Raw genomic sequence first — 23,726 nt, 5'->3', positions numbered from 1 at the left:
AAAAAAAAAAATAGAGAAAGATATAAAAAAGTGGAAGCACATACCTTGTTCATGGATTGGAAGAATTAACATCATTAAAATGTCCATACTACCCAAAGCAATCTATAGATTCAACACAATCCCCATCAAAATACCAACGACATAATTCACAGAATTAGAATAAATACTTCAAAAGTTCATATGGAACCAAAAAGATCTTGAATAGACACAGCAATCTTGAAAAAGAAGAACAAAGTAGGAGGGATCACATTACCAGATTTCAGGTTATACTACAAAGCCACTATCATCAAAAGAGCCTGGTACTGGCACAAGAACAGGCGTATTGACCAGTGGAACAGAACAGAGAACCCAGAAATGGACCCAAGGCAATATGCTCAATTAATATTTGACAAAGGTGGCAAAGAGCATACAGTGGAGTAAAGACAGCCTCTTTAATAAATGGTGTTGGGAAAATTGGACAGCTACATGCAAAAAAAAATGAAACTAGACCATCAAATTACACCATACACAAGAATAAACTCAAAATGGACAAAAGACTTAAATGTGACTCATGAATCCATAAAAATCCTAGAAGAAACTGTAGGCAACAAAATTTCAGACATCTTACGCAGCAGAATTTTCACTGATACGTCACCTAAAGCAACAGAAAGGAAGGAGAAAATGAAAACATGGGACTACATCAAACTAAAAAGCTTCTGCACAGTGAAAGATACAATCATCAAAACAACTGTATGGGAGAGCATAATTGCCAATGATATATCAGATAAGGGGTTAATTTCCAATAAATATAGAGTGCGCATACAACTCAACAAAAGGAAGTCAAAAAACCCAATTAAAAAATGGGCAGAGGGACTAAATAGACACCTCTCCAAACAGTACATACAAATGGCTAAGAGACATATGAAGAAATGCTCAACATCACTAATCATCAGAGAGACGCAAATTGAAACAACAATGAGGTATCACCTCACACCTGTCAGAATGGCCGCCATCAACAAATCATCAAACAACAAGTGTTGGCGAGGGTGTGGAGAAAAGGGGACTCTAGTACACTGCTGGTGGGAATGCAGACTGGTGCAACCACTATTAAAAGCAATATGCTGTTACCTCAAAAAATTAAAAATTGAACTTCCATTGACCCAGTGATCCTACTTCTTGGAATATACCCTAAGAAGCCTGAAACACCAATCAGAAAGAATATATGTACCCCCATGTTTGTAGCAGCACTATTTACAATAGCTAAGATCTGGAAACAGCCCAAATGCCCATCAGTTGACGAATGGATAAAAAAGCTGTGGTACATATACACAAAGGAGTACTATGCAGCTGTTAGAAAGAAAGATCTCTTATCCTTTGAGACGACATGGAGGGACCTGGAAAGTGTCATCCTAAGTGAAACAAGCCAAACAGAGAAAGACAAGTATCATATGATCTTACTTATTTGTGGAACATAATGAACATAACAGTCTGAGGAATTGGGTAGTCTCAGAGACGTGGAAGTGGGGTACAGACTGACAATCCCCAGAAGAGGGGGTGGTGGGGGAGAGATAAACCACAGAACTTATATGCATGTGTGCATGAACAATGGACGTGGACAACAAAGCTGGGGACAGGGCAGGGAGGGAGGAGGATGGGGGAATCAATTGGGGGGAAAGTAGATACATCTATAACAAAAATAAATAAATTCATTAATAAAAACATAAATAAAAGAAATTAGAAAAAATTTAAAAAATAAAATAAATTTAAAAAAAGAATTATTTGTACCTACAAAAAATAAAATAAAAACATAATAAAGTAATAATGAAAGCTATGCAAGATTCATTGAAATATATAAAGGAAAATATGAAGAAAATGAGTTGCTAAAATACATTCATAATAAAACATCGATGACTGAAAATGACAAAGTAAGTAGTTCTCTCAAGGAGTTGGAAAAAGAAAAAGAAAATTTATGGGCAGCAATAATTGTAATAGAGAACCCAATATTAGAAAATAATAATATAGGTAAAATGGGCAAAAGTCTAGCAAGAAAGATTAAGTAGAAAGAGAAGGGACCAAAAATAACACATAAACCAGACAGGGGTAGAGGCTGGGTGGAGGTGGCTAAAGGGGGTGAAATTGGTGACATCTATAATAGTGTCAACAATAAAATTTTAAAAACACATAAGGGGATATCTTATTTTATTTGACCCTCAAAACAACTTCTTTGATATTAAATTCCAGATACTTATTAAGCATTCAAAAAAACATTGGTTCTCAACTGATGGTTGCCACAGGGGAGGTGGTGAAAAAGGTAAAGGGATTAAGAAGTACAAATTGTCAAGTATAAAATAGTCATAGGATGTAAAGTACAGCATACAGTCGGCCCTCGTTTATCATGGTTCATCAGTTCCAGACTACTGTGATAAATGAATTTCCGGGAAGTAGGATTCTTTATTTATACAGTCGTCCCTTGCCACTTCCCGCTTCGACTTGCGCGGCTTCGCTCTATGGCGTTTTTTTCAAATACATTGAAGTGGGAAGTGGCAAGGGACGATGTAGAGAATTACAGCCAATAATATTGTAACAACTATGTATGGCGTCAGATGAGTATAGGACTTATGGAGGGGATCACTTTGTAAGTTATACAAATGTCTAATCACTATGTTGTACATCTGAAATTCATATAATATTGTATGTCAACTGTAATTTTAAAATGATGTAAATTATTTAAAAATTTAAAACACATAAATTTTCAAAAATTACTAGAGATAAAACAAATATTATGAACAATTATATAATAAATATGACTTAAAATGGACATATTCAAAAAATAAAATGCAAATATGAAGCTTGCATACCTTCCATACCTCAAAAAATTTAGCCTACATAGGTCCATATAAAATTTTACCTAACGTTATATGAGAAATGTATCTTCTCTTAACAAGATGTTCCAGAAGTACAAAAGTAAATGATGGCATACCCATTTAATGAGATTAGAATATTCTTCATTCCAAAATTAATTAAATAGAAGAAAAAATATAGGCCCAATTCACTCATGAAAATACAATAGTTGTCAATAAAATATGAGTTAGCTAAACCTAAATTTTGCAATAAAAATAATACACATGACAACTAATTTAATTAGATAATTTCTGATTTTTCTCCCAGAAATTCCAGGATAGGTCATCAATACAAAATCTATTAATATAATTTACCATATTAGAAGTCTAAGAAGAAAATTACAAGGTCATCACAATAGTTTCCAAAATTTGCATTTGATAATACCTAGTAGCCCCATTAACAATTAAAAAAAAATCATCTACTGATTTTAAGACAAACCAATGTAACAAAAACATAAGCAAAGTTAATGGAAACAATTTAGAAAGAAATATAAAATTAGTTATAAGACAAGACACCCAAGAACACAGAAGTTTTAAATTAATAATTTTATAAAACAAGATAAAGTTACGAGTTGTAAGAAATAAAAATGGAGAGAAAATATCTAATATATAAATATATCTATATATTTATATCTATAAAATATATAGATATATATTAACTTGTAGAAAGCCCAGCCAAATTAACAACCCATTAAAAGAAATAAGAAAAGCAGCAAGCTGGTAGATAAAAAATAATCTTACGGAATTCAGTTGCATTTCAACAAGAGCAAGCTAGAAAACAAAGTGCTTCATAAGTTTACTGTTGTGAATGGTATCTAACAAAGAATGTAAGAAAAACAAAAATTACAACTCTACTAAAATCTGTTCAAAATATCTGAATAAATAAATTATAAAATTGTTTTGATTGGACTAGTGTATTTGCATAAATGTAGCATTTTGCTCCCAAATTAATCTATATAGTCAAAAAATTCAGGCTAGCTTTTGATAAAAATCAATAAATTTAGTTATAAATAAGTATGGGAGTATAAAGTCCTCACAGAGATCAATCAATTCTGAAACAAAGAACAAACATGACATGTGCTGAACATTGTTCACAATGCCCATGTCCATATCCATTCCACCTTCCTCAGACTCATTTATTCACTGCCAATATCTGGGCTGCAAATTATGTGCTGCCCAAAGTGTCCAGAGGACTTGTGTGGTAATTATTCTATAAGCAGGCTTGGAGACAGAAACGTTTTTCTACATCAATGTTCAAGTGTACACTTTCCATCCTGTCAGACAGCATTGGTGGGGAATTCTTGAATGTGGAACCACTCCAGAATCCTCCTGGGCAGCAGCAGCTCTCTGGATCAATTCCGTAGGCTGAAAGTAACTTTACAAGAGGCCTAGCCTCAAGTCCACAACTTCAGCCACTCCAATGATTTTCCAAATCCCAACTATTTTTATTGAAACCCATCTGACTGGAGAAAAAAAATCTAGCATGGTTTATATTCCCTGTGCCAAACCTCTATGATGTCATCACATCACATCTGATGCTAAGTCATATTACAAAGTCATAACAGTAAAAAAAAAAAAAAAAAAAAAAAAGTATGCCACTAGTAAAGGAATATAAGAAACAGGCCAAAAGATAGAAATTGAGTACAGAGAAACAGATCCATCAATAAGTGGAAACTTGATATATAATAAAGAAGGAACTACAACTCAATGGGAAAAGAATGGATCTATTTGGGGGGGGGGGATCAAGATCCTTATTTTATGCCTTATACTAATAAGGATTAAAGATCTAAGTAAGAAACTTCTTAATAGGATAAACTAGAAATTCCACTCCTAGGAAATTACCTAAGAGAAAAGAAAACATATATCCACAAAAAAACATTTATATATGACTATTTATAGTAGCTTTATTCATTATATCCCCAAACTGGAAGCAATTCAAATGTCATCAATAGAAGAATGTTTAACCATACTCATGTAATTTGCACATAAACAGACTCTGGGATACTCAGCAATAGAAAGGAATGAGCAATATTGGTATACATAACACTATAGCTGAATCTCCCCAACATTAATGTTGAATGAAAGAAGACAAACACACAAAAGAGCATCTGTCGGGCCTATTTATATAAAGACAAACAGGAAGAAAAATTAAAACAATGTTTGGAGGTGATTGAGAAGAGGCATGAGGGAACTTTCTGAGATGATGAAAAAATTAAACATCACTATTGGGGTGCTGGCTATGTGGGTGTACATTTATAAAACTCAACAAGTGTTACATTCAAAATTTGCTCATTTCACTACATGCAAATTTTACTTTATTGTAGAAATCAGTTAAAGAAAAGTCCAAGGGGAAGACATGCGAGGGAGCCCATGACAAAATGACCAGTGGGGCTTGCTGTCTAACCCCAAGATGTTCTACCTGCTCAAGACCTCCTTCTCTAATGTGCAGATAAATATGGAGGAACATATGGATGCAACCAATCAGGGAGTTATCTTATGAGATCGTAAAATTCCTCAGGAAACCCTGAAGGAAATAACCACCCCTAAAGAAGTACCAGCAGAAAGTGTTACTGTCTGGATCAACCAACTTGGTTCTACACAGGAATATATGGAGGATCTTTGAAAGTATGTCACTACAATGGTGTGTGACTGTAAATGGTAAACCCATCCTAGGAGTAATACATAAGCCATTTTCTGAATATACAGCTTGGGAAATGGTAGATGGTAGGTCAAATGTGAAAGCCTGCACTTCCTACAATGAGAAGATCCCAAGGATTGTCGTCTGGCTCCCATTCAGAAATGGTCAAACAGGTTGCTCTTCAGACTTTTGGAAACTAGACTACAGTTATCCCCACTGGTGCTGCTATATATAAAGGTTTAGAGCTCTTGAATGTGCCTGGTAAGAGTCAAGAAAAAGCTGATCTCTATAATCACATGACATACATCAACAAGTGGGATGTATGGGTTGGCAAATCCATTTGAAAAGCCCTTGTCAGGGGTAAGGGGGGTGCATATGACTACTCTGAGAGGTGAAGAAATCAGTTACAGCAGTTCCCATGGCATTGAGGGAGGGCTCCTGGCAAGTGTCAGAATGAACCACCAAGCTCTGGTCAGAAAACTCTCAGATCTGGAGAAGGTAGGACATAAATAAGCAAAGCTGATTGTAGATCACAGCTCTTCCAGAGCTTAATGGTCAGCCTGAAATGCTGGAGGTTTCAAATGATCAGTATAGACTATGCATGGTTAAGACCATCCCAAACTTTTTAAAGTATTTATGAAACATCAGAGACTTATTTTCCCTTAATAGGAGGCTTTCAGGGATCAGGGAAGATGGTTTGCTTCATGTCTCAAGTATTGTCTTTATTTTTGAAACTATTTTCATACAGTTGTCATACACAAAGCATATATGTATGTATATGTATATATGTATGTATATGTGTATATATATGTGTATATATATGAATTGAAATCTATAGCTGAGTCTATATTGTTATGAGTCACCATTTTCACATATCATGAACCTTCAGTTAGTACTTTCATATAAAATTGAGCTGAAGAAAGGATTGATTTCATATAGATGTTTAATATTACTTTATACTTATATATTTTGAAAATAAAGTAATTTGGGGTTTTTACTCCTAATTCAAATGGAAAGCATAAGAAACCAAACCTTCATTAATATGCAACAAATTATCTATTTGTCTGTTCCTGAATATTTCGTATGGATTAAAAGAGAAAAAGTTTAAAAAAAAATAGATAGATACCCTATTCATGAAGCAAAAACTTGATAAATTTGAATACATCAACATTTAGATTTTCTGGTCAATAAAAAATGAAGCAAGTAGATGCCTGGTAAGAATAGATATTTGCAATAGCTATTTACTTGGCCAAACTTTAGCCAGGCTTCTGAACCTTCACCTAGGCTCACATGTGCACCTTGTTCTAAAACTCCAATTTTATCAAAAAACTTGCTAAGGAGGTGTGATAACTTGACTTATAATAAGACATGTATATTTAGATATTTGGTCTTTATCCCCATTTCTGGTACAGCACTCCTAAAACCTTTGCAAATCCCCAGAGATAAGAGCACCAGGGACATCTCTTGTTCTGATATTTGGTCTTTGGCCCTAGTTTCTGATAAGGGTTCCTAAAACCCTTGTAAATTTCTAAGTGACAAAAATAGTGGAGGCACATTTCGTTCTAATTAGGTGACTCTGGGTGAGTTCCTGGGTGGCTCCTAGAAGAAAGACTAAGCCTTAACAATAGGATGGGGTTCAGGGAGCTTCCAGATTGGTGAATATATCCAAGTACCAGGAGGATGATATACCTCAACTCTATGGGGACAGAAGCTCCTGCATTCAGGACACTCCAAGATCTTGCCCCATGCATTTTTTCATCTGGCTGTCCATCTGTCCTTTACTGTATTCTTTTTTTTTTTTAACCCTCACAAGAGGGTATGTTTTTACTGATTCTAGAAAGAAGGAGAGAGAGAGAGAGAGAGAGAGAGAGAGAGAGAGAGAGAGAGAGAGAGAGAGAAGAGAGAAACATTGATCAGTTGCCTCCCATATGCGCCCTGACCTTTGGTGTATGAGACAATGCTCCAGCCAACTAAGTCACCCAGTCAATGCCTTTATCATATTCTTTAATAAACTAATAAACATAAGCATTTCCCTGAGTTCTGTGAGCTTCTCTAGCAAATTAATCAAAACCCAGGATAGGATTGTGGGAGCCTCAGATCTATGGTAAAGTGGTCAGAAACACAGGTAACAACCTGGACTTATGATTGGCATCTGAAATGGGGTAAAAAAAGTTTTAAGGTACTGAGTGTTTAACCTGGGAGGTCTGATGATGTCAGAATTCAGTTAAATTGTAGGCCACACATCTGTTATTTCAGAGAATTGCTTGGTGTGGGCAAACATTGGCTGTCAAAAGTATTGTGTGAAAGTAGTGTGAGAACAAAGGAAAGAAACATAGGAGAAAGACTCAATTTTTCTAAAGAGACTGTTAACTAGAGTTCCCACCCTTGATATGTGATTACCTTTGATATCTGACTAGGTTCCTCATCCTCTACCACCTTCAGGTGATGTCCAATCACCCTGGCCTGTTTTCAACATGAATGCTTTTAGGTTGGTTTAGCCGAAGTCCCTTTTAATCCGAATGTTTCCTATAAATGATTTTTCATCCACTGACTCCCATCCTGCTTCTTGGCTACAAATTCCTTCTTGCCCATGTTGTGTTTGATGTTGAACCCAATCTCTCTCCTCAACTGTTAAAAATCTCATTTTGATGCCTCTATACCTATTGTGATGGTCCTGAATACAGTTTGCATGACCTACAATATTCAAAGGGTGCATTGTTTGCTAATCAACAATACAAGAAACCGAAAAGAAGAAAAAAGAGCAAAGAATTCAAATAGTAAACATTTATTTTGGGGTTTTTTGTTGTTGTTCAGATAGAGTGGGAAGGACAGAGAGAGTGGGAGGGAGGGAGGGAGGGAGGGAGGGAGGAAGGGACAAAGAGAAAGAGAGAGAGACATCGATGTGAAAGGGACACATCGAGTGGCTGCTTCCTGCATGACCCAACCAGGGCCGGGGACAAACTGGAACCGCGGTACATGCCCTTAGTGGGAACCGAACCCGGGTCTCTCTGGACGGCAGGCCAACGCTCTAACCGCTAAGCCAAGCCAGCCAGGGCCAAATAGTAAACATTTAAAAGTAAACATTTCAAAGAAGCATTAGTGTGAAAGAAGCATATGGATACACAAAATCAGCAGCAACCAGAGAAATAATAATTAAAATAATTAAGGGATTCTAATGCCCTGGCCAGGTGGTTCAGTTGGTTAGAGTTTGTCCTGTACTCCAAAAAGCTGTAGGCTCATTTCCCAGTCAGGGCATATACCTAGGTTGCAGGTTTGATACCCATCGGGGCACATATAGTAGGCAACCCATTGATGTTTCTCTTTCATCTCTCTCTCTCTCTCTCTCTCTCTCTCTCTCTCTCTCTTTCTCTCTCTCTTTCCTCTAAAAATTAATAAAAACATATCCTCAGGTAAGGATTAAAAAACAAAACCAAAAAAAAAGGGGGATACTAATTTACTTTTTAAAGTATGGCATAATTAGGACATGTGGATATTGTCAGTGTAGAAACAGATGTGAGGAGTTAGAGTTCTCCAGAAAGGGAGAGTGTAAGGTGCAGCCTCTTGGAAAAGAAATAGGGTGCATCCCAGGGTACTCCTTCCAGAGAGCGAAAGGCCTGTGTTCATGATGTCCACTGCAGGATTTTGCTGGAGGGAGGAGGTGGCAATGAACAAAGTGAGTGCATATAATAAATATGCAAAAGAAGTTACAAGACAGATGCACTAACTCTAACAATTATAGATCTCAAAGATACTGATAGGTAAGGAAAGTAAAAAATAGACTAAGTTAACATCATATTATCATTTATATCTATTAAAATTTCAAGCACACTCTAAGACTATATGTTAAAATTGGTACTTATTGGAAAGGGAAGGAACATTGGTTCATGTCTAGTGACTTAAACCATCTCTTCCACCTGTGAGATTGACATCCTTTTATCCTAAATTTCAAAACTTATAAAAATGGAGATAGCAATGCCTACTTCATAGTATAATTTATTAAGATTAAATCTAACTACAGAAAATGCTTGTCACTCTTCAGTTACATGATAAATGTTGTTTCCTTTTTCCATCAACACCATAGGACTAGTAACTGAGAATAAACTCTGACAAGCCTTTGGTACAAGTTTTGTGCCTCCTTCATTGGATGAATGGCCCCACAGAGGCACATGGTAATGACTAGGTCAGGAGAGAGTGAAACATGTTATCAAAGAAAAGTGACTCATGGGTTTGGTTGAATCTGTTTCTTATCATTTGTGTTTCCTCCATCTGGTAGATTTGATCAATATTTCTTGACAGCTTCAGAAGGAAGTTGGAAATTCCCAGAACCACCTCTTCTGAGATCTGTCATTGCCCTCCCAGCTTTTGCATCTCTTTCATCTCCATATTAGAGAATATTCCAAGATTCTCCAGTGATGAAGAGGTTTCAAAGAAAGGTCTGGAGTAAACTTTACTTCATTTGGGGAAATCATTTTAGGCTAATCTCACCATATCTGTGATCTCAATGACTGACAAACACCAAGATAGATCATTGGAAGAGCATTTACTTTCACTGAACCTCTTTTTTTTTTTCATTTTGATTGTTCCTGTGAATTTCAGCTCTTCACCATCTGTTGCTTGTTATATTTTGTTTCTTAAATTGTCCATTTTACTCTGTCACTCCACCTTACACACTGAGGACAGACATTTCTTATAAAATATAAGCCACATTATATCTTTCTCCAATTCATAAGTGTCCACTGATTTATTGCTTCTTATGTGCCTTTGAAAACTCTCCATTATCAAACACCAAACCACATTTTCAGCTTCTCCTATTGGACCTATCCTTGAGCAATATGTTCTAATTATTGACAACTAGTTGTCGTTCCTGAACCACAATATACTTCAAACTCGTGTACTTTCACATGTTGTCCATTCATTTTGGCAAGTCTTTTCTTCCTCTTGTAAGCCTGCCTAACATGTGCATCACAGTCCAAGCAGCTGTTCTTTAAACATTTCCTTCCTTTCCACCACTCCCAACCAGAAACCCATTTGTTTCTTCCTCTGGTTTTAGTAAAAGGTAAGAAATTTGTACAATCTGAATAGAAACCAGAGTATTTTTCTTCTGGTTTCTACAGCACATTATTTGTGCTTCTACCCAGAACATATAAATCTCTACCTCATCTGCAAAAGACACTGTTGTGGTATAACAGAAACAACATAGAACTGACATCAGAAATTAGATCCAAGGAATCATTTCACAATGTATACATGTATTAAATAATCACAGTGTACACCCTAAAAGAAGAAAGAAAGAAAAAAATTACACAAAGGTTTCATTGCTTAATAGCAAAAGTTTTTGTTCTCTCTTGGCTATATAATCTCTAATTTTTAAAAAGCCATAACACAATTTCATTACAGTGTTCATTAAAGGGGCTTCTCTATTTTTTAAATTGGCATCCACTGGAGTCTCTCCTCTATGTTTAATTTTTCCTTGAGACCAAAAATGCTGTTTCATATAAGTTTTCCATAAATAGTGATTAACCCTAATGAGAGGGAAACATTTCTATCAGGGCACATGTTTGAATTTCACTCTTTGTGGAATTCAGAGCACAATTGTATCATCTGTCCTCCATCTCCCAAGAAGACATACAAATGCCCACCTGCCATATGAAAAAGATGCTCAACATCACTAATCCTGAGGGAAATGCAAATTAAAACCGAGTGAGACAGCACCTCACACCTGTTAGGATAGCTATTATAAAAAAGATAAATAATAACCAATGTGGGCAAGGGTGTGGAGAAATTGGAAAGTTTTTTCATAAGAATGCAAATAATGTCACACAATGAAAAACAGTTTGAATGACCCTTAAAAAATTAAAAATAGAACTACCATATGACCCACAACCCCTCTTCAGGGTATTTATCCAAAGAAATCAGTATCAGTATTTCAAAGAGATGCCTGTGCCCCCACTGCAGCATTATTCATAATAATCAAGATATGGAAACAATCCACATGTTCATTGATGATAAAGAAAACATGGTATATATACAACAAATTATTATGCAGCCTTAAAAGGAAGGAAATCCCGACACATACTACAACATGGATGAACCTTGAAGTCACTATGCTAAGTGAAATAAGCCAGTCATAGATGGATGATTACTGTGTGATCTCACTTGGGTGTGGAATTGAAAGTAGGCAAATTTACAGTAGTAGAGAGTAGAATGGTGGTTGCCAGGGGTTGGAGAAGGAGGAAAATGGAAAGTTGTTGCTCAATAGACATAATATTTCAGTTATACTACATGTATAGGTTCTGGAGATCTCCTGTACAACTTAGTACCTATAGTTAATAGTATGTTATTACTCACTTTTAAATACGTTAAAAGGATAGATCTCATGCTGTGATCTTAACATGAAACAAAAACAAAACCCACAAAAGAACACAAGAAAACTTTGGGAGGTGAGGGATATATTTTGTGTCTTGGTTGTAGTGATGGTATCATAACAATTTGCATATATCTAAACTCAAAATAATATATATATTAATTATGTGCAATTTTGGCATACAAAATACACCTCAAAAACCCTTAGAAAAAAGGACAATCAACTGTGCATGTGAAGTGGTCATGTAGTGACCCAGTTCATTAACCTCATGTCCCCTCACCCTCACCATCCCACAACACACCTGTTCAGATCCTCCTTGGGACTTTTACCTAAGATTTATCTGTCTGGAAACTGATCCCACAGATCTTTGCCTAACCTGTTCATTCTCAATTATCCAGGTCTCTCCTCAGAGGTCATGTCTCCATGACATCACAGCATTCCCTCTGCTCTATTTCATTTGTAGCACTTATTCCTATCCAAATTGCATGATTTGGATAGGAATAAGTGTCCATTACCTCTTCTCCTTGCTAGAATACACTTTACGAGGTGGATTTATTCTGTCTCCTTCTCAATTGTGTATGAAGAGTTTTCAATGATATTCCTCATGAACCAAAAAGTTCTGGAGGAGTTCATGGAACAAGATCAACTTCAGAGCCCTGAACTAGTTAAATAGTAGCGTTCATTGATTAATCATGTTAATCATCTATGTTCCTGCATTGTTTCTTCTTATCTTCACAACTAAACCTAGGATATGGCAACATTCTTATCCTCACTGTGGACATGAAGAAATTGCCTCCAGAAGAACAAGGAACTTGTCCAGGATTACCAGAAAAACAGGAACAGAATCAAATACAAACTTCATCTGGCTTCATGATTTCCTGTATGAACTATGCATCAGAAACTGAATTTCCCTTTCTCTGACTGTATGATCTCCAAGCAATGCTGCCAACCTGCCTTCCCAAATTTACTAATGCATGAAGTGCTCTAAACAGAAATTACCCATATTTTACCTACTGGGAATAAAATCTGTCTTTACCAATTAATAAATATATCCAACTATGAGACCCATTTTTATATCTAATATTTCATTTTTTCAAGCTCAAATAGCAGTTATGGAAAAGTAACCAGAAAATCCTGTGAACTTCCTGACCCTGATCTGGGCAGAGAGTATACCTGAGATAATCATCCATCACCATTACCAATACAAATTAATCACTTTGCTTAGCCCTGTCAGTGTCTGAATGCGGTCGGATCCAGCTACCTTGAAGTCTGCAGAAGTGTGGGACTAAGAAAAGACCAGGACTGTGGAGGCCTCATTCATAGAAACAATTGTCCTCCTCTTTCTTCTCATATCTGCCTGGGTTTTAAAGTAGAACTAAAATCCAGCAAGTAGGCTTCTCTAGAAAATGAGGTATAGGACCCTAAGCAGAGAGCAGTGATGGAAGAGTAGAGTAAGCTTAGAGTTCTTCCACCTCTCTGAGTCTAAATGGCTTCGTTACAACATGGCTGGATTCAATCAGCATCCTCCTGCTGTTTTAAAGTTTATAAAGAAAGGGAACTTCATGACTGGCCCTAGAGGCCTTTCAGCCTATCAGAACGTTGTAACAGATATAAGTGAAAAAACTCAATGACATATTTCACAGAACTAGAACAAATACTTCAAAAGTTCATATGGAACTAAAAAAGGCCCTGAATAGACACAGCAATTTTGAAAAAGAAGGACAAAGTAGGTGGGATCACAATACCAGATATCAGGTTATATACTACAAAGTGACTGTAATCAAAACAGCCTGGTACTAGCACAAGAACAGGCATATAGACCAGTGGAACAGAACAGAGAACTCAGAAATGGACCCAAGGCAATATGCTCAATTAATATTTGACAAAGGTGGCAAGAGCATACAGGGGAGTCAAGACAGCCTCTTTAATAAATGGTGTTGGGAAAATTGGACAGCTACATGCAAAAAAATGAAACTAGACCATGAACTTACATCATACACAAGAATAAACTCAAAATGGATAACAGACTTAAATGTGACCCGAGAATCCATAAAAATTCTAGAAGAAAATGTAGGCAACAAAATTTTGGACATCATACGCAGCAGAATTTTCACTGATACATCACCTAAGGCAACAGAAACAAAGGAGAAAATGAACACATGGGACTACATCAAACTAAAAAACTTCTGCACAGCAAAAGAAACAATCATCAAAATGGAAAGGCAACCCACTGTATGAGAGAATATCATTGCCAATGATACATCAGATAAGGGTTAATTTCCAAAATATATAGCGTACTCATACAACTCAACAGAAGGAAGACAAAAAACCCAATTAAAAAATGGGCAGAGGAGCTGAATAGACACCTCTCCAAACAGGACATACAAATTGCCAAGAGACATATGAAGAAATGCTCAACATCACTAATCATCAGAGAGATGCAAATTAAAACAACAATGAGGTATCACCCCACACCTATCAGAATGGCCGCCATCAACAAATCATCAAACAACAAGTGTTGGCGAGGATGTTGAGAAAAGGGGACTCTAGTACACTGCTGGTGGGAATGCAGACTGGTGCAGCCACTATAAAAAACAATATGGTGTTACCTCAAAAAATTAACAATTGAACTTCCATTAGACCCAGTGATTCCACTTCTAGGAATATACCTAAGAAGCCTGCAACACCCATCAGAAAGACTATATGTACCCCCATGTTCATAGCAGCACTATTTACAATAGCTAAGATCTGGAAACAGCCCAAGTGTGCATCAGTAGACGAATGGATAAAAAAGCAGTGGTACATATGCACAATGGAGTACTATGCAGCTGTAAGAAAGAAAGATCTCTTATCCTTTGAGACGACATGGAGAGACCTGGAAAGTATTATCCTAAGTGAAACAAGCCAAGCAGAAAAAGCAAATACCACATGATCTCACTTATTTATGGAATATAATGAACATAACAGTCTGAGGAATAGGGTAAACCCAGAATCATGGAAGTAGGGTATGGTCTGACAACCCTCAGAAGGGGGGTGGGGTGGGGGAGGGAAGAGATAAACCACAGAACTTATATGCATGTATGCATAACCAATGGACGTGGACAACAAAGCTGGGGATGGGGCGGGGGGGATGGGGAGGAGGGTGTCAATGGTGTAAAAAAGGAGAAATATCTGTAACATAAATAAAATTTTAAAAATAATAATAATAATAAGTGGAAAAACTCTCTCGTGCATAGAGGGAGACAACTCAGAACAGAAAGATCCTTTGTTTCAGCATCGCAAAGCAGACTGTGTGACCCTCTATTGCCCTGGATTGAGGATCCCATGTGCTTCCTTTTCTCTACATTCATGGAGGGCCTTTTTTCTGCAGAGCATGGTAAAAGGTTTCAGGGGTTTTCAGAGTTTAAAGGCATCATCCTTGTGACCAAAAAATTATAACGTAAAAGACATACAGTTGTGATCATGACACTAGACAAAATGTGTTTAGTGTCATTGATGTACATAAACAGTTTACAAATAATTTCTGTCAGAGATAAAAAAGATGTAGCATTTGGCCAGGACATTGCAGCATGAATATTTTGACAAGTAAAGATGGCTGAAATGGACTTTGGAGCAAGAATCCTGGCAGCCATAGTATACAGGCTTGAAATCAAAAGAAGGGAAAGCATCAAGTGTCCATCAGTAGACAAATGGATAAAAAACGGTGGTACATATACACAAAGGAGTACTATGCAGCTGTAAGAAAGAAAGATCTCTTATCCTTTGAGACGACATGGAGGGACCTGAAAAGTATTATCCTAAGTGAAACAAGCCAAGCAGAGAAAGACAAATATCACATGATCTCACTTATTTGTGGAATATAATGAACATAACAGCCTGAGGAATAGGGTAGACCCAGAAACATGAAAACAGGGTACAGACTGACAACCCTCAGAAGATGGGGTTGAGGGGGAAAGGGAAGAGATAAACCACAGAACATATATGCATGTACGCATAACCGATGGACACGGATAACAAAGCCGGGGATGAGGTGGGAGGGATGGGAAAGAGGGTGTCAATGGAGAAAAAAAGAAGAAACATCTGTAACAAAAATAAATTAATTTAAAAATAAAAAAAAAGAAGGACAAGCATGACAAGTATACAAAGTCCATGCATTATATTTATGGCAGGAAGGGCAGAAGAACACAATTAAGTAAACTAACTAGACACACATTCTTTAAATGTTGAGATCTGGGGAAGTATATGGGCTGAAGAGATGCCTTTGAGATGCCAGGAGGTAGAAAATAATTAGAGGCAGTTGCTAAAAAAGACAGTGAAGGCAATGCCCAAAGTCAGAATAAAACAAGAGTAACTAAACAAAATACACAGGACCTTAAATTCCAAAACAAGTGGTCTGCACTTTATATGTTAGCTAGTAGGAAATGGATATACTCAATGGAACACAGAAGTAATGTGATTAGAGTGTTGCATGGCCAGCTTAGTCTAGTTGTGTTACAAAAAACATATCCAGGTGGTCAAAAGGACATGAAAAGGTGCTCAACATTACTAATCATCAGGAAAATGCAAATCAAAACCACAATGATATATCACCACACATGTTAGGCTATCATCAAGAAAAAAATGACAAGAAATATCAAGTGTTGGCAAAAATGTAGGGAAAAGAGAACACTTGTACACTAACAGTGGGAATATAAATTGGTTCAGCCACTATGGAAAACAGGTTCTTAAAGTTAAAACTAGGCCCTGACTGGTGTGGCTCAGTTGATTGGACATGATCCTGTGAACCAAAAAAGTCATGGGTTTTATTCCAGGTCAGAGTACATGCCAACAATGTAGGTTCCATTCCCAGTGGGGGCACGTACAGTGAGTTTGATGCTAGTGGGAAACAACTAATTGATGTTTCTCCCTCACATCAGTATTTCTCCCTCTCCCTCACCCTCACCCTCTCCGTCTCCCTCTCCGTCTCCCTCTCCCTCTCCCTCTCCCTCTAGTCTCCTCCTTTCTCTAATATCATTGAAAGCATGTTTTCAGTGAGGATTTAAAAAATCAAAACTAGCCCTGGCCAGTTTGGCTCAGTGGTTACAGTGTTGGCCCGCGGACCAAAGAGTCGCGGGGTCTATTCGGGTCAAGGGCCTGTACCTTGGTTGTGGTTCATCCCCAGCCCGGGTCAGGGTCGTGCGGGAGGCAACCAATCGATGTGTCCCTCTCAAGTCGATGTTTCTCTCTCTCTCCCTCTCTCTCTCTGCCTCCCTCCCACTCTATCTGAAGATAAATGGAAAAATATCCTTGGGTGAGGATTTTTTTAAAATTAAAACTAGATCTATCATATGATCCAGCAACTCCACTTCTGGGAATATATTTTGAAAAATGAAAACAGAATCTCAAATATCTATCTGCACTCCCATGTTCATTACAACATTAGTCACAATAGCCAAGATGTGGAAACAACCTAAGTGTTTGTTAGCAGATGAATAGATAAAGAAGATGTGATACATCTCTATCTCTATCTCTATCTCATCTATATCTATATAATGGAATATTATTCAGCTATGAGAAAGAAGGAAATCCTGCCACTTGTGACAACATGAATGGACCTTGAGGAAATTATGCAAAATGAGATAAGTCAGACAGAGAGAGACAAATATTGTAAGATCTCACTTATATTTGGAATCTAATAAAGGTGAACTTGTAGAAACAGAGACAGATGGTGGTTAACAAGGATTGGGCTTAAGGAAAATAGGAAGATGTTAAAGGTACAAAGTTGCAACTAGCAAATAATAAGTCCAGGAGATGTCATTTACAAAATGGTGATTGCAGACAACCATACTGTATCATAAACTTCAAAGTTGCTAAGAAGCTAAATCTTAATTTTTTCCACCAAAAAAAAAATTATATGATGTGATCAAGGTGTTTGCTAATACTATGGTGGTAAATCATATTGCAATATATAAATATATCAAATTAACACACTGTACACCTTAAACTTTTACAGTGTTATATGTCGCTTAGATGTAAATTTTTAAATAGTCTTGTTAAATAGCATAACATAACAAGACTGGAAGGATTAGGGAGAGTGGGTGGGGAGTGGGTCCTCTGGGGACAATTTTCAAGATTAAGAAGGATTAAAAAAGAAAATAATGCCTGTTATCCATATCTGTTCTATAATTTCAAAAGCATTAGAAAAGTATAGAGAAGTAAAAGTCACCAATGAAAGGCACTACTTAAATCAAAAGCATTTGAGTGCATTATTTTGCATCCATAACTTCAAAACCTGACTGTTTATTCTAATGCCGACACTTGAAGCTGATTAATGAGAAGACAATCTCTAACCCAAATGAGGAAAGAGAGGTGCAGAAAAATTCAAGTGACCATAGTCTAGAGTTTCTAAATAGAACACAGAATGCACACTTAAACCTGAACTTTAAATAAACAATGTTGTTGTTTTTTTCCCAGTAAGATTATGACCTATGCAACCATGCTCCAAATATTGCATGGTGTATGCTTACACAAAAAGGAAAAAAAAAAAAAAAAGTTGTTTATCTGAAATTCAAATCTGCCTTGCTATCTTGTATTTTTATTTTCTAAATCTGGCAACTTATGGTTCCAAAGTAAGTCAAGAGAAGGAGTAATGTGGGGGTTCACTGTGTGTTCTTAGAGGATGCTGTCTTCAGGTTCAGCCTTCTTAAGCACAAATGCCCCACCTTTCCAAATGTATAAGCCCAGCCTCCTTCTCCCTGTTCTCTTTCTCCCAAGGAATGTAGTGCCCAGAGACAGGACTCACCTGAGTTCCCTCAGGAGACAATTTCCCATCCTCTCAGTGTGACTTGGTTTCTCAGCTCCTGAGTTTAGCTCCACTTTGGTTAGTCTTGACCAAAGCAACAAAGGGCACAACATGGGGCAGGATGTGGCATCTGACCATAGGCTTGTGCTCCCCACCAACCACCAGCTGCCAGAGAAGGAAGGAGCCATTCTGAAAGGGAGGGGAGAAGAAAGGCATGTTTTTCTCAATGTGTGTGTGTGTGTGTGTGTGTGCGCGCGCATGTACATGCATTGCACAGTGTGGGAAAACATCAGACTGAAGCATGAGATAACAAATCTAACATACTGGAGTCACTTGACTTTCAAGAAGATTCCAGGATTGCAGGATTATATAGGGTAGGGACTTTCATATTCCTAAGAAGTCTGATGTCTAGACTCAATATTTTGTCCTCTTCCAAACCCACAAGAAGAAAGCCTCTTGTAAGAAAACAAAAAACAGCCCTGGCTGGTTTGGCTCAGCGGTTAGAGCGTCGGCCTGCAGTCCAGAAAGAAAAAAACAAAAAACAGAGAAAATCTGTTTATCCCTCAAGTCATAAAAATCAAATTACATTCAATGTATTTTCTCAGAGGCCTGACACTTCAAAAGACAGGACTACAAAGAAACAGATGAGTATGGCAATGGTAGGGTCTTGATGTTGTTGAGGTAGGCCATGGAGCAATGGTTCTTACTGTTTTCCAAGGTTAACTTCATAAGGGGAAGGACAGGGCCTGACAGACTCATCTGCACCATCTGCTCCCCCACTTCCTCCCCTGCACCACCCATCAAAGCCACAGAGCACAAGCTGGCTGTAGTGATAAGGCAGGCCATTAGCTGACTGCTGACTCTGAGCCACTGCTGATGGGGGAGTAAAAAGTATTCATTATGTCTTCCGTCCAGTGGAATGCAAAACAGGTTTTTGTTTTTTTCTTCAATTCATCTAGCACAAAATTGACTTGCTGAATTCTGAAACTATATGGGAAGGGACAGGCGGGGGGTAGCAGGAGTGGGAATTGATCTATTGCTTCCCATATGTGCCCCAACTGGGGAACTAACCCACAACCTGTGTATATGTACTAGACGACACTACAGCCAACTGAGTGACATGGCCAGGGCTAAACAGTATTTTGTAATGAGATGAAACACATTTATTGATAAAGTTTGTATCTTTATAAAATGTCCCCTAAATCATTAACTGAATTTTCTAAATGAAATTGGTACAACAATTACTTTAAGCAGCAGCTTAAATAAAGAGAAGGTAGTCTCTGAATAATTTTATACATGAACTTGTTTTTAATTTACATTTACTTTTATGACTAAACATATAATGCAAAAATGAGAACTCATGATAAAAAAGACAATAAAGAGGAGAATATGGAATATAGAGAAAATATCCATATTTCTAATCACGCAGGCTGTTCATACATGTATCAACTGCACACACACACACACATCTCTTCCAGACTACATCACCAGTGCTTTTAAGATGAAAAAATGGTTGAAATATAGTGACTAATAGAAATACACATCTATTTCTTATAACAATCCTCAACAAATTCATAATAAAAGACATGTATGATAGTTCCACAGCTAACATCATATCCAACAATAAATATCAGGAAAGAGACAGGGATACCCACTGCTTACTCTTATTCAACACAGTGCTGGATATCTTAGCTAGAGCAATCAGGCAACATAAAGAAATGAAAGGCATCCAAATATAAAAGTTTGTAAAACTGTAGCTATTTGCAGATGATATAATTATTACATATATAACCTTAAAGACTTAACCAAAAAAAATAAGACTTAACAAATTCAATAAAATTTTTGGATACAAAATCAACATACAAAAGCAGTTGTGTATCGTACACTATCGATAAACTTTCTGAAATAAAATTTAATTAATTAATCAATTAATTTTTGTTACAGATGTTTCTCCTATTTCCCCATTGATTTCCCCCCTTCTCCCATTACTGTCCCCTGCTTTGTTGTCCATGTTCATTATTCATGCATACATGCATATAAATTCTGTGGATTATCTCTCCCCCTCGACCTCTTCTTCTAGGGATTGTTAGTCTATACCCTATTTCCACGTCCCTGGGACAACCCCATTCCTCAGACTGTTATGTTCATTATATTTCACAAATAAGTGAGAATATATGATACTTGCCTTTCTCTGTTTGGCTTGTTTTGCTTAGGATAATACTTTCCAGGTCCTTCCATGTCGTCTCAAATAATCTTTCTTTCTTACAGCTGCATAATATTCCACTGTATATATGTACCACCACTTTTTTTTGTTTTGTTTTGTTTTCTTGCCAGGGGAGCTATTTATTTCTCCTTCAATTTGTTTTTAATTTAAATTAATTTATTTATTTTTGTTACAGATATTTCCCCTTTCTCCCCAATGATTTCCCCCTCTCCTTCCCTCCCCGACCTCTCCCCAGCTTTATTGTCCATGTCCGTTGTTCATGCATACATGCATATAAGTTCTGTGGTTTATCTTTCCGCCCCACCACCTCTTCTGGGGATGGTCAGTCTGTCCCTCACTTCCACATCTCTGGGGCTACCCCATTCCTCCGACTGTTAAATTCATTATATTCCACAAATAAGTGAGATCATATGATACTTGTCTTTCTCTGTTTGGCTTGTTTCGCTTAGGATGACACTTTCCAGGCCTCTCCATGTTGTCTCAAAGGATAAGAAATCTTTCTTTCTTACAGCTGCATAATACTCCATTGGGTACATGTACCACTGCTTTTTTATACATTTGTCTACTGATGAACATTTGGGCTGTTTCCAGATCTTAGCTATTGTAAATAGTGCTGCTATAAACATGGGGGTACATATATTCTTTCTGATTGGTGTTTCAGGCTTCTTAGGGTATATTCCAAAAAGTGGGATCACTGGGTCAAATGGAAGTTCAATTTTTAATTTTTGAGGTAACACCATAGTGTTTTCTATAGAGGCTGCATCAGTCTTCATTCTCACCAGCAGTGTAAGAGTCACCTTTTCTCCACACCCTCACCAACACTTGTTTGATGATTTGTTGATGGCGGCCATTCTGAAAGGTATGAGGTGATACCTCATTGCTGTTTTAATTTGCATCTCTCTGATGATTAGTAATTTTGAGCATTTCTTCATATGTCTCTTGGTCATTTGTATGTCCTGTTTGGAGAGGTGTCTATTAAGTTGCTCTGCCCATTTTTTAATTAACTTCTTTGTTTTCTTTTTGTTGTGCTGTATGAGCACTCTATATATATTGGAAATTAACCACTTATCTGATATATCATTGGCAATTATGCTCTCCCATACTGTGGGTTGCCTTTCAATTTTGATGATTGTATCTTTTGCTGTGCAGAAGCTATTGACTTTTTTTTTTTCAAATCTTTATTGTTAGATGTAAAATGTATTACAGATGTTCCACATTTTCCCCCATTTACCCCCTTCTCCCCACTCCCCCCCCCCTCCCACCTTTTCCCACACTATTGTCTGTGTCCATTGGTTATGCATATAAGTTCTTTGGTTTATTTCTTCCCACCCCCCCAACCCCTTTCCCTTTGAGGTTTGTCAGTCTAGCAATGAATTTGTGCTTCTTAATCCCTTCACCTTTTTCACCCATTCCCCCGACCCCCTTCCCAACTAGCAACCAACAAAATGTTCTCTGTATCTATGAGAATGTTTCTGTTCTTCCTGTTCATTTTGTTTGTAGATTCCATTGTTGATAGATATGTATTCATTGCCATTTTGTTTGTTCATACATTTTATCTTTTTCTTCAAAAAGACCCTTCGCCCTGGCCAGTTTGGCTCAGCGGTTAGAGCGTCCGCCTGCGGTCCAGAGAGACCCGGGTTCGGTTCCCGCTAAGGGCACGTACTTCGGTTGCAGTTTGTCCCCGGCCCTGGTTGGTCGTGCGGGTGGCAGCCACTCGATGTGTCCCTTCACGTCGATGTTTCTCTCTCTCTCTCCCTCCCACTCTATCTGTACAAAAAAAGATGGAAAAATGTCCTCAGGTGAGGATTAAAAAAAAAAAAAAAAAAAAGACCCTTCATCATTTCATATAATAACGGTTTGGTAATGATGAACTCCTTTAACTTTTTCTTGTCTGGGAATGTTTTTATATGTCCATCGATTCTAAATGACAGCTTTGCAGGATAGAGTAATTTTGGTTGTAGGTTCTTGGTTTTCATCGCTCTGAATATTTCTTGCCACTCCCTTCTGGCCTGCAAAGTTTCTTTTGAGAAATCAGCTGACAGCCCAGCGGGAACTCCCTTGTAGGTAACTAGCTGCCTTTCTCTTGCTGCTTTTAAGATTCTCTCTTTGTCTTGAATCTTTTGCATTTTGATGATGATGTGTCTTGGTGTGGGCCTCTTGGGGTTCATCTTGTTTGGGACTCTCTGTGCTTCCTGGACTTGTATGTCTGTTTCCTTCACCAAGTTAGGAAAGTTTTCTGCCATTATTGTTTCAAACAGGATTTCGATTTCTTGTTCTCTCTCTTCTCCTTCCGGCACCCCCAAGATGCGAATGTTGGCACGCTTGAAGTTGTCCCAGAGGCTCCTTACACTATCCTCATTTTTTTGGATTCTTTTTTCTTTTTGCTGTTCTGATTGGGATTTTTTGCTTCCTTATATTCCAAATCGATGGTTTGCTCCTTGGATTTACATACTCTATTATTGAAGCTGTGTAAATTATTCTTTATTTCAGTTAATGCCTCCTTCAATCCTGTGTATCCATGATTTCTAACTGGTCCTTTTTTATGCTCTTGAGGCCCTCCCTAAGTTCACTGAGGTTCTCACTAAGTTCATTGAGCATCCCTATAAGCAGTATTTTGAACTCAGTATCTGTTAGGTTGCTTATCACCCTTTTGCTTAGTTCTTTTATTGGGGTTTTGTTCTGTTCTTTCACTTGGGACCTGTTTCTTTGTATCCTCATTTTGGCTGCCTCCCTGTGTTTGTTTCTGTGTATTACTTAATGAGAGGTATGGGGCTCGCTGAGACCCGATGCTGCTTGTTTGAAAGAATTTAGGAAAAACCTGAAGCAGGATCCAAGACCGG

At 37.4% G+C, this 23,726-nt stretch overlaps 1 protein-coding gene and 1 pseudogene across 2 annotated transcripts in view; one reads left to right on the top strand and one right to left on the bottom strand.

Annotated features, from left to right (window-relative positions):
- The window catches only part of GCSAML (germinal center associated signaling and motility like), an 87,533-nt gene extending 68,630 nt beyond the window's left edge, over nt 1-18,903 (bottom strand). For both annotated transcript variants that reach the window (XM_036239894.1, XM_036239895.1), the window contains exon 1: nt 18,663-18,903. In XM_036239894.1, the coding sequence (XP_036095787.1) occupies nt 18,663-18,850 (188 nt within the window). In that variant the 5' untranslated portion in view covers nt 18,851-18,903. The remainder of the gene's footprint in view (nt 1-18,662) is intronic.
- LOC118616392 lies at nt 1,887-6,030 on the top strand (annotated as a pseudogene).
- Nucleotides 18,904-23,726: the final 4,823 nt, after the last annotated feature.

This window comes from Molossus molossus, unplaced genomic scaffold (assembly GCF_014108415.1).
Source record: "Molossus molossus isolate mMolMol1 unplaced genomic scaffold, mMolMol1.p scaffold_m16_p_4, whole genome shotgun sequence".
In the NCBI taxonomy this organism is placed as follows: Eukaryota; Metazoa; Chordata; class Mammalia; order Chiroptera; family Molossidae; genus Molossus; species Molossus molossus.
The sequence above is the reverse complement of the archived record's forward strand: the minus strand, read 5'-3'. Positions and strand labels throughout refer to the sequence as shown.